Source organism: Pristiophorus japonicus, chromosome 8 (assembly GCF_044704955.1).
Source record: "Pristiophorus japonicus isolate sPriJap1 chromosome 8, sPriJap1.hap1, whole genome shotgun sequence".
In the NCBI taxonomy this organism is placed as follows: Eukaryota; Metazoa; Chordata; class Chondrichthyes; family Pristiophoridae; genus Pristiophorus; species Pristiophorus japonicus.
Genome location: NC_091984.1, coordinates 177,021,066 through 177,033,578, shown reverse-complemented (window position 1 = coordinate 177,033,578; position 12,513 = coordinate 177,021,066). Strand labels below are relative to the sequence as shown.

General features: G+C 41.2%; 1 protein-coding gene across 3 annotated transcripts in view; it reads left to right on the top strand.

The window, feature by feature from the left end:
- Positions 1–12,513, top strand: part of ppil2 (peptidylprolyl isomerase (cyclophilin)-like 2) — a 371,889-nt gene that overhangs the window by 229,573 nt on the left and 129,803 nt on the right. For all 3 annotated transcript variants that reach the window (XM_070887580.1, XM_070887579.1, XM_070887581.1), the window contains one exon: positions 4,110–4,199. In XM_070887580.1, coding sequence (XP_070743681.1) covers positions 4,110–4,199 — 90 coding nt within the window. The remainder of the gene's footprint in view (positions 1–4,109; positions 4,200–12,513) is intronic.

Genomic DNA, 12,513 nt, shown 5'->3' with positions numbered 1-12,513 from the left:
TTCTATTTATTGGCTAGCAGTGTGCTATCTGCTTGTGATGGTGAAGGATTCCAAGTGAAGTCAAACACAAATCAAGAGCCTTCAAGGGGCATTCTTCAAAATACAAATAGAAACCCAACATTTCAATTTGAAGAGCGCTGTAAATCATGACTTTGCTCCTCCCACTCAATGCAGTCTGCTTCATAAATCTTTACAGCAGTCAATTACCTATACAGAAATAAAAGGCTTACCAGTAGCTCATTCGTCAAACTGGATCCTGCTCATCAGTCATTGGAATTCATGCATTTGTGATCAGTCAGTAACTCAGTTGCCACAGTTAAAGTCCATATTCCTCCAGTTGTACACTTTGGGGGAATGCAGATAAAGCTAACTTATTTAGGTTTATATTACCAGTACCAGGGAAATTTAATATCCATTTTTTCCCTACAGGATTGCCTTCAAAATCAGGCATGCTCTGGTAGTGTAATCCTTGTGGAGGGAGTATCATTACAGGTACTAAAATGTTGATTTGTTCCCAGCCAAAGGTAAATTGCTGTCATTGACATTGTTTTTGACTGGAGCTGACATTTTATTTTGGCCTGAGGTAAGCTGAGTCCATAGTGCTTTTTAAAGGTATGGCCCATAGCATCCTTCCCCAATATCAGGGTATTTTGCAGCTAGTTTTGATGAAATTGCAACTGTGAACAATTGCACACCCATTGACTTGCACAGTTGTTACAAAATCCACCCTGCAGTATAAATTTGGTGCAACAGTAGCAAGGCAGGAAATGACTCTTGCAGTACAAAAATGGGTTATTGGCAAGCTGTAAGTCTACAAATTTAGGTGAAAGTGTAAATCTATAAATTTAGGTAGCTTGTTGTAGGCCTTGGGAAAGGGGGATTCTTTATCATTTTACAATGAGGATAACGGACTCGTGGCAATAAATTATGAATTTTTTGGCTTTCAACAACGATAAGTTGTTGCAAGCCACATGTTAATTGATACAGGGCATTAGAACCTAGATGGTGAGTTTTCAGTGAGATTGAGTTGCTGGACCATTTTGGGTTCAAAACTCGATACTGTTGCGTTGGCCCTGCACAGTGATGAGTAATTTTTTGACGAGAAACAAGTGAAAGGTTACATTCCACTTGGTGTACACATTGCCATTTTCTTGTACAATGTGTGAAGATTTCCCATCGGGACTATGCCTGGAGCTATCTATATGTTGGTATTAGGTATTGTCTTGATCACAATCCCTTTGGCAATATAGTGCTCCAAATTGGCTTGGCAGAAGCTCTGTAAAAAAAATTTGGTGTACTTTCCATTGTGTGTGGAAGTTAAATGAACAATGGATAATGATAGATTATTTGTTGTTGGAAAGAGGTTCAATCTCCACCTAACAACGCTCTTTCCTGGCCAGACCAAACCCTCTTGCTCTCTGTTTGATCTGCAATGGCTTGGAGCCACATTTTACTAAGTAATTTTTTTATACCAGTGATATTACTGTAATGTTTCAGCACTCTTGCTGTTGCCTTAAATCACACTGCTGCCTTGCCAAGGCAAAGAACTGCAGGATGGTCTCGGACTGAGGCTGTAATGCAGCAAAATGGGGAAAGATCACCTGACACCTGGATAGTTTTGCTATAAATCCTGCTCCTTCACTGGATACACATTAGTGTTCGATGCTCACTCCATCATGATGTTTTAACTTGTATCATTTTTCCGCTTTAATCCATTTTCCGATCAGGATTAGCTCTCTAAGCTGCTCTTAAAAAGTCAATAATGTAAAACTTGGAAAAATCCCTATTATTCTCTAAATCTTCGCACTCTTTAGAAAATGTTGAACCATACCTACAAACCTACTCTAACACAAAAAAGCAAGATACTGCGGATGCTGGAAATCTAAAATAAAAACAGAAAATGCTGGAAATATTCAGTAATCAGGTCACCGACCTGAAACGTTAACTCTGTTTCTCTCTCCACAGATGCTAACTGATCTGCTGAATATATCCAGCATTTACTACAAACCTCCTCTGCTGTGTAGTGGAGGGTACAGAACTGCAAACTTATTAGTGTGTTATAATGCGCCAGGGATCTTTTATTAGCTTATATTTCCTTTCAATACTTTTCTTGTGTCAAAACACATTGTTTTACTGTAAATTGATGCCTGCTGAACATTTTCATGATTTAGGCAGACCTTTGGCAAAATTTGCGCTGTAAACTCTTTCTTATGCACTTGTGTCACTTTGTTACAGATGTGAGGAGCTTGAATGTATTGTTCAAAGTAGGTGGTTCGATGAATTCAACGTGACATAACCTTAAAATTAGAGCTAAGGTTGCTGTCAGGAAGCATTTCTTCAAACGGTATAGATAACTAAGATACAGATCAGCCACAATCTAAATGAATGATGGAGCAGACTCAGGAAGTGGGGGGGGGATCCTATGCTCCCCACCTCTCAAGAATATGGATACCTTTAACAGCTGGCTTTTGTCTTTGGTTAACTTTATATCTAGTGAATATTTTTTATTTCTGGTAGAAATGCAACAAAGCAAATTGTAAACCAATTGTTGTCTTGCATTGACATCTAACTAATGCTACTATCAGCATATTAGTGAGCTATCCTGTGATAGCCCAAACCCACTCGCACAGTGACACCACCTAGAATCAATCCAGGCCCACATTTTACAGAAGGAACAATATTGCTATCTTTTTCGATTCTGTTTCAGTATAATTTTCCACCCTTGTTCCCTCCTCCACACATTGGGCTAGAATTTTCAGTGGTTCACTCCCCGGTTTCTCGGTGGTATTGGCTGTTTTGGGCGAGAACCGGGTCGGCGAGAAATTGTCCGCCGGTGGTTTCGAAGTACCGCTGGGGAGCGGACCGCCGGCGTGCACCGTCCACAGATCGCCATGGCGCGATTTTTGGTTCAGTGGTGACCCGTAGGCAAGTATTTTAAAAAAACGCCCTTGAAGATCAGCAGCGCTGGGAGGTAGGTGAGTAGCCCTGCAAGAAAAAGATAATTATTTTTTTATTAATTATTTTTAAATTCTCTTGTAGTGATTTTAAGTGAAAATGGTCCTGAGAATGTTTTATGATTTTTTTTATTTTATGTTTTTTGAAAAAATATTTTTTGTGTTTTTCAAAAATATTTTTTGTGTTTTTCTCCTCCTAGTCCCAACTAGGCCCAGGCAGCTTCGGTGTAAATTTTCAGTAACTTTATTAATTATCGCCCATTTTCTTTAAGAACCGCCCAGTCGGCCCAAGATTCCACGTTTTTGCCGAGAATCGGGGTGCAACGCCCATGTTTTTCACTGGGCGGATTTTTTTCTTTTTGGGGGAAATTTTTCGCCGGCAATAATTTTGGGAATTTTAGCGGTCTTTTGGGCAGCAATCGGGTGCTGGCTGCTTGTTTGGAAATTCTAGCCAATTGTTACATAGCTAAGACAGTAAGCCAGTGGCTAGCCTGCAGAGGGAGTCCATAAGGAGTAAGTGCATGGCGCCAACCTGTAGAAAAGCAGTCCCGATGGCATTCATATGTTTTGACATATGAATGCCATTGGGTAATGTACTGCTGGAGCCGATATTCCCTTAGTCACTTAAATGACTTCCCATTACGTTGACTACCTGACCAATTTGAGCTGCAGAAAGTTAATCTTCGGGACTCAAACTCCAGCCTATAAGTTGTAACTTGGCACTGCTATGTTTGCCATTCAGCTATAAAGAAGTGACTAATGAATTGATGCTATTTTAAGCAATTTTTTAAGCTTAAGTGGGAACAATAGCTGTAGGAAATTTACATATACAGGGATTTGAAGTACAGTCTGGATTTCTGGTAAGTGCAATTAAAGTTCAAATCTCTGATTGCAGCACATGTGGGATAACCTTGTTTGTGGTGTTAGTATTTTGTCCTGAGCAAGGTTACTTTATAACAGGAAGTGGTTTCTACAGGTCAGTAGCTCCTATACCAAGACCAATTGCCATAAAAGAATCTACAACTATATTCCTGGTTTACACAAACTTCTACATGTCCGAATTACTGATAACAAAAGCAAAATACTGCAGATGCTGAGGAGTTTCTGACTACACACGAGAAAATAAAATGTCTTTTCTCTCTCTGAATTTTATAGACTCCAAAGGCATGTGAAAATTTCATCAAACTGTGCAAAAAGGGATATTATGATGGAACAATCTTTCACAGATCTATCCGGAACTTCATGGTGGGTCTATTGCTCTTGTTGACACGCAACCTGCTTAGTGTGAGATGTGTTTGAAATGCCTCTTGTAAAATATCACTCACTGTACTGCAAGAACCAGTGATCAATGCCCCAATTTAAAAAAATACATATTGAAATAGTTTTCATTAACCCACAAGTTGAAACCAGTCTTTATATTGTAGGTTTCATTGAAGTCAATGAGAGAAAAAGACAGACCATCTTTTAGAATTTAGCAGATAGTTCTTTTTTTTAATCCACTTTGCTAAAAGCATTTTACGAGCAGTGCTCATGCCAGTGTTCAACTCTCACAACTTGCTCTCGTGCCCATCTTACATTAGGGTCCATTCGAGTTCTCATATTTATTGCAAAAGTGCAAATAATACTATTCTGCCGACTCTTCTAAATACTATTTTTAAAAAAAATCATTTTCTGAGCTCAAATCCGGTAAAATTATCCTAATGGTTTTTTAAACTGATAGATTTTTATATAATTTTTAAATACATAATTTATTTACTATTTATCCTATAGTCCTAATTAGTAGATTAATAGGTTTTTTTTCAATGCTTTAAAATGAAAATTCACAGACCATGAGTTTCTGCAAGGAGATTCTTTTACATTCTAGCCTCGCTTTCTCCTCTCCTCTTCTGACACAGTCCAGGCCAGGGATTTTAAAAAGATTGCTTTATTTCACTGTGAACCGCCTTTATGTTTCGTTAAATTTTTATCTATTCCCAACCTTTACCATCTCTGGAATTCCTTCCTATTTACTAGTTTGCTGCTTCCTGTTCCCTCATGATAGTGCAGTGCTGTTGGCTGGCATTCCCCCATGATGTAGGGATAGGGTGTGAGATTATGTGTACTGTACAAATTCACAAGATTGGTGTAATAAACAGTGCAACTCTGTTGAGGTACCTCATATTTTTGAGGATTTGGGGAGGGTTTTGTTTGAAGATCTTGAAAACTTTATGAAATAACAAGTTTTGTGTTGATGCTGTCTTGCCTGGAATTAATGGCCACCAAATCTTTACAAATGGGTATGATTTGGTGGCCATTACAGAAACGTGGTTGCAGGGTGGCCAAGACTGGGAATTAAACATACAGGGGTATCTGACAATTTGGAAAGATGAACAAGAAGGGAAAGGAGGTGGGGTAGCTCTGTTAATAAAGGATGATATCAGGGCAGTTGTGAGAGACGATATTGGCTCTAATGAACAAAATGTTGAATCATTGTGGTTGGAGATTAGAGATAGTAAGGGGAAAAAGTCACTGGTGGGTGTAGTTTATAGGCCCAAAAATAATAACTTCACGGTGGGGCAGACAATAATCAAGAGAATAATGGAGGCATGTGAAAAAGGAACGGCAGTAATCATGGGGGATTTTAACCTAAATATTGATTGGTCAAATCAAATCGCACTGAATAGCCTTGAGGAGGAATTCATAGAATGCATATGGGATTGTTTCTCAGAACAGTATGTTACAGAACCTACAAGGGAGCAAGCTATCTTAGATCTGGTCCTGTGTAATGAGACAGGAATAGTAAACGATCTCCTAGTAAAAGAACCTCTCGGAATGAATGATCAGAGTATGGTTGAATTTGTAATACAGATTGAGGGTGAGGAAGTAGTGTCTCAAACGAGCGTACTATGCTTAAACAAAGGGGACTACAGTGGGATGAGGGCAGAGTTGGCTAAAGTAGACTGAGAACACAGACTAAACGGTGGCAAAATTGAGGAACAGTGGAGGACTTTTAAGGAGCTCTTTCATACTACTCAACAAAAATATATTCCAGTGAAAAAGAAGGGCGGTAAGCGAAGGGATAACCAGCCGTGGATAACCAAGGAAATAAAGGAGAGTATCAAATTAAAAACCAATGCGTATAAGGTGGCCAAGGTTAGTGGGAAACTAGAAAATTGGAAAAATTTTAAACGACAGCAAAGAATGACTAAGAAAGCAATAAAGAAAGGAAAGATAGATTACGAAAGTAAACTTGCGCAAAACATAAAAACAGATAGTAAAAGTTTTTACCGATATATAAGACGGAAAAGAGTGACTAAAGTAAATGTTGGTCCCTTAGAAGATGAGAAGGGGGATTTAATAATGGGAAATGTGGAAATTGCTGAGACCTTAAACAATTATTTTGCTTCGGTCTTCACAGTGGAAGACACAAAAACCATGCCAAAAATTGCTGGTCACGGGAATGTTTGAAGGGAGGACATTGAGACAATCACTATCACTAGGGGGGTAGTGCTGGACACGCTAATGGATCTCAAGGTAGTCAAGTCCCCTGGTCCTGATGAAATGCATCCCAGGGTATTAAAAGAGATGCCGGAAGTTATAGCAGATGCATTCGTTATAATCTACCAAAATTCTCTGGACTCTGGGGAAGTACCATCGGATTGGAAAGCAGCTAATGTAACGCCTCTGTTTAAAAAAAGGGGGCAGACAAAAGGCAGGTAACTATAGGCCGGTTAGTTTAACATCTGTAGTGGGGAAAATGCTTGAAGCTATCATTAAGGAAGAAATAGTGGGACATCTAGATAGGAATAGTGCAATCAAGCAGACGCAACATGGATTCATGAAGGGGAAATCATGTTTAACTAATTTACTGGAATTCTTTGAGGATATAACGAGCATGGTGGATAGAGGTGTACCGATGGATGTGGTGTATTTAGATTTCCAAAAGGCATTCGATAAGGTGCTACACAAAAGGTTACTGCAGAAGATAAAGGTACGCGGAGTCAGAGGAAATGTATGAGCATGGATCGAGAATTGGCTGGCTAACAGAAAGCAGAGAGTCGGGATAAATGGGTCCTTTTCAGGTTGGAAATCGGTGGTTAGTGGTGTGCCATAGGGATCGGTGCTGGGACCACAACTGTTTACAATATACATAGATGACCTGGAAGAGGGGACAGAGTGTAGTGTAACAAAATTTGCAGATGACACAAAGATAAGTGGGAAAGCGGGTTGTGTGGAGGACACAGAGATGCAAAGAGATTTAGATAGGTTAAGTGAATGGGCTAAGGTTTGGCAGATGGAATACAATGTCGGAAAATGTGAGGTCATCCACCTTGGAAAAAAAATGGTAGAAGGGAATATTATTTGAATGGGGAGAAATTACAACATGCTGCGGTGCAGAGGGACCTGAGGGTCCTTGTGCATGAATCCCAAAAAGTTAGTTTGCAGGTGCAGCAGGTAATCAGGAAGGCGAATGTAATGTTGGTCTTCATTGCGAGAGGGATGGAGTGCAAAAGCATGGAGGTCCTGCTGCAACTGTACAGGGTATTGGTGAGGCCGCACCTGGAGTAATGCAGTTTTGGTCACCTTACTTAAGGAAGGATATACAAGCTTTGGAGGGGGTACGGAGACGATTCACTAGGCTGATTCCGGAGATGAGGGGGTTACCTTATGATGATAGATTGAGTAGACTGGGTCTTTACTCCTTGGAGTTCAGAAGGATGAGGGGTGATCTTATAGAAACATTTAAAATAATGAAAGGGATAGACAAGATAGAGGCAGAGAGGTTCTTTCCACTGGTCGGGGAGACTAGAACTAGGGGGCACAGCCTCAAAATACAGGGGAGCCAATTTAAAACCGAGTTGAGAAGGAATTTCTTCTCCCAGAGGGTTGTGAATCTCTGGAATTCTCTGCCCAGGGAAGCAATTGAGGCTAGCTCATTGAATGTATTCAAATCACAGATAGATAGATTTTTAACCAATAAAGGAATTAAGGGTTATGGGGAGCGGGCGGGTAAGTAGAGCTGAGTCGACGGCCAGATCAGCCATGATCTTGTTGAGTGGCGGAGCAGGCTCGAGGGGCTAGATGGCCTACTCCTGTTCCTAATTCTTATGTTCTTATGTAATCCACGCACTGACCTTTCACCTTTGGGGTTTGATTGATGTGGTGAAAAGCATTTTTTTTCCACTGACAGCATTACGTGCCCAACCCTGAAGCAACTTTTGATCACATCCAATTCATTCCTCAGTGAACACATGTCCACATTATTATAAAACTAATCATAATTTGGAAATTTTGCTGAGAGACCAATAGGGTAGCTGGCACTGGAAATGGTAACATTCGCACCAATTTGGAGTTTTGGCATATGGAGAATTATCTGTATCTAGCCTATGTTATACTTGAGTTGGAAGTGCTAGATGGTGTTGCTAGGATTGAAATATTTAAATATGGCCCTGCCAGCATCACCCATATCCTGACTAGTTTAAAAAAAAATAAAAATAAATTTCATTCCCACTTCACAAATTTTGCAAACCAATTCAATATGTGAAAGATGCCTGTCCATTTGTTTGTTTTGGCAACTTCTTAATTATGTGATGTTAAAAAAGATTGGTTTTTTTAAGCAATTGATACAAAACAATATTTTGTATGTTGCAAAAGTATGTTAATCTGAACATTGACAGTCAAAATTCAAAGGTTCGCGGCTGTTTATCTGTAAGAAAGATATTGTAGATTCTCGGCATTCCGGTGATGTAGGCTGGAACTCGCTGTCTAAACCTCTCCGCCTCTCTACCTCTCTTTCCTCCTTTAAGGCGCTCCTTAAAACCTACCTCTTTGTCCAAGCTTTTGGACATCTGCCCTAATTTCTCCTTATGTGGCTCGGTGTCTATTTTTTTTTGTCTCATAATACTCCCGTGAAGCGCCTTGGGACGTTTCACTGTGTCAGAACTGCTATATAAATACAAGTTGTTGTTGCTGCTGATTGGTTTGTGGTGGCTACATGATCACATGGTTTGCATGGACCAATCACACCTCAACAATCAATTTCACTACAACACTCAAGGTAGTCATTTTTTTCTCTGCCCATACTTCCCTTTTTTAATTCAACTTCCCTATTTTTAATGATTTACTTCATTTATTTTTAGCGTTTAATGTTAGCAGTTTTTAAGCATTTTCCGCTGTTTTATTTGTACTTTCTGTGTTAGACTTCCTGGTCATCCTAGCCCTATCAGCCTCTTTGCTCCCTCTGTCTGAATCTCTCCACGCTCTCAGCCAGCCAAGTACCAAGGTCCCACAGCGAGACATAGACCAGGATGTAATTAATATGTGTTCAGATTGTATGTTACTTAAAATGTAAGCAATTGTTTGAATATCACTAGTCTAACAACTTGACCTATTAAATATAAATTTTAAACTATTGGAGTGTATGGAATGAAAAAAAAATTCAACTGATATTTTTGGTGTTAATGGTTGTTAGTGGTGAAAGTGATACAGGAATGTTGTGCTCAAGGAATCTACAGTGGTTTCAGTTACACATTACAGAATGTCACACTGATATAGTCAGAGCTCTACAGGTTAGGATTAAGATACACTGCAGTAGTTGGGTAGAATTTGCACCTAGGTAATGCTCTGCTTGATTTGGAAGTGATTAAAGAGATGTTGCAGAGGGAACTTCACTCTGCTTCTAACCCCTGCTATATATAAATGTACGAAAATACTAACTGGAAAAAGCCATCTAGCCCATCAAAAACTGCCCCATATAGACGGTACACGCCATCAACCCACTCCCCCCCTGGGAGAGACAAAATAATGCCCGAGGCCAATTTAGGAACAGCTCTGATAGTTCTATCCAACCCTTTAGGGCGATCAACCAAGCTCCAAGAGACTCTGTACTAGTCATTTTCTCGGGATCAGGGATGCACCTTTACTGCCAAATATCTAGTCATATGATATCGGTACCCGGAGCTGTAACTATTAAAGAGCTGTCATAAGAGCTAGATATTCTAATCTTATATGTGCCACCAAAGGAAGGATATACTTGCCACTGAGGGAGTGCAACAGAGCTTCACTAAACTGATTCCTGGGATTGGGGGGATTGTCCTATGAGGAGAGTTTGAGTAGACTAGGTCTATATGCCCTAGAGTTTAGAATAATGAGAGATGATCTCATTGAAACATATAAAATTCTTAAGGGGCTTGACAGGATAGTTGCTGAGAGGCTGGTTCCCTTGGCTGGGGAGTCTAAAACTAGAGGTCACAGTCTCAGAATAAGGGGTCAGCCATTTATGACTGAGATGAGGAGGAATTTCTTCACTCAGAAGGTTATGAATCTTTGGAATTCTCTGCTCAAAAGGGCTTTGGTTGATGAGTCATTGAGTATATTCAAGGCTGAGATGGATATATTTTTGAATAATAAGGGAATCAAGGGATATGGGAATAGTTCAGGAAGGTGGAGTTGAGATGGAAGATCAGCCATGATTTTATTGAATGCTGGAGTAGGCTCGAAGGACCAAATAGCCTACTCATGCTACTAATATGTTCTTACAAAAAAGAAAGACTTGCATTTATATAGCACCTTCCATGACCTCAGCACGTCTCAAAGCGCTTTTGCAGCCACTGAATTATTTTTTGAACTGTAGTCACTGTTGTAATGTAGGAAACACGGCAGCCAATATGTGGAGAATGGAGAAGTTGGGGTTGTTCTCCTTGGAGCAGAGGAGATCTGATAGGGGTGTTCAAAATCATGAATGATTCTGATACAGTAAATAAGGAGAAACTGTTTCCAGTGGCAGACAGGTCAGTAACCATTGGCAAAAGAACCAAAGGCGACATGAGGAAGCATTTTTTTACACAGTCAGTTGTTGTGATCTTTAATGCACTTCCTGAGAGGGTGGTGGAAGCAAATTTAATAGTAATGTTCAAAGGAGAATTGAAGGAAAAAAATAGGAAAAAATCAGGGAGTGGGATTAATTTGATAGCTCTACGAAAGAGTCCGCACAGACACAATGGACCAAATGGTGACCTCCTGTGCTGTATCATTCTATGAGGATGACTCTCGCCTCGACTTTCCCAGTGGTTGATAGCAGGGAGATTCCTCTGTAGTTGTCGCAGTCTGACTTGTCCTCTTTTTTAAAGTTGGTCATAATTACTGCATCTCAGATCTCCCGGCATGTTCTCCTCCCTCCAGATGAGAGAGATGAGGTCGTATATTCGCAAGAGCATTGCCCCTCAGCCATACTTAAATGCCTCAGCAGGGATTCCGTCTGCACCCGTAGCCTTGTTGTTTTTAAGCTGTCTTATGGCTTTTTCTACCTCGTGCAGTGTTGGGGTCTCACTGAGGTGGTGGCGGGTAGCATGCTGCGGGATGGAGTCGACAACACTCGAGTCAAAGGCAGAGTCTCAATTGAGGAGATCTTCGAAGTGCTCCTTCCAACGAGCCCTGACTGCCTCGGTGTCCTTGATAAGAGTTTCCCCGTTCTTGGTCAACAGTGGGGTGGGGCCTTGGGTGTTTGGCCTGTAGGTGGCCTTGGCTGCGATGAAGAATCCTCGCGCATCATGGTTGTTGGCCAGCTGCTATATCTCCTGTGTTTTCTCCATCCACCACCTGTTCTTTAGGTGGTGGTTCTTTGGGAGCCTCCTATCAACAAGAGCAGACATTGACGATGAGATCCAACACTGCCTCCAGTGCAGCCTTCGGCCGCCTGAGGAAAAGAGTGTTTGAAGACCAGGCCCCCAAAACTGCCACCAAGCTCATGGTCTACAGGGCTGTAGTAATACCTGCCCTCCTGTATGGCTCAGAGACATGGACCATGTACAGCAGACACCTCAAATTGCTGGAGAAATATCACCAACGATGTCTCCGCAAGATCCTACAAATCCCCTGGGAGGACAGGCGCACCAACATCAGCATCCTAGACCAGGCCAACATCTCCAGCATTGAAGCACTGACCACACTCGATCAGCTCCACTGGGCAGGCCACATAGTTCGTATGCCAGACACGAGACTCCCAAAGCAAGCGCTCTACTCAGAGCTCCTTCATGGCAAACAAGCCAAAGATGGGCAGCGGAAACGCTACAAGGACACACTCAAAGCCTCCCTAATAAAGTGCGACATCCCCACTGACACCTGGGAGTCCCTGGCCCAAGACCGCCCTAAGTGGAGGAAGTACATCCGAGAGGGAGCTGAGCACCTCTGGTCTCAATGCCGAGAGCATGCAGAAATCAAGCGCAGGCAGCGGAAAGAGTGTGCGGTAAACCAGTTCCACCCACCTCTTCCCTCAATGACTATCTGTCCCACCTGCAACAAAGTCTGTGGCTCTCGTATTGGACTGTTCAGCCACCAAAGAACTTACTTCAGGAGTGGAAGCAAGTATTCCTCGATTCCGAGGGACTGCCTATGATGTTAGAGGGGTCATCAATCAGGCCATATGGGTTGAATTCTATGATTCTATTTACAGTAAATCTCAACTTAAATCCGTACCATAGAAAATAACAAAATATGCCACACTGTTCCTATTAGCGTACTAAATGCACGCTTCTCACTTGAGAGTTTTCTGAAACTGGTCAGGCCTGACTTAAATGAGAAC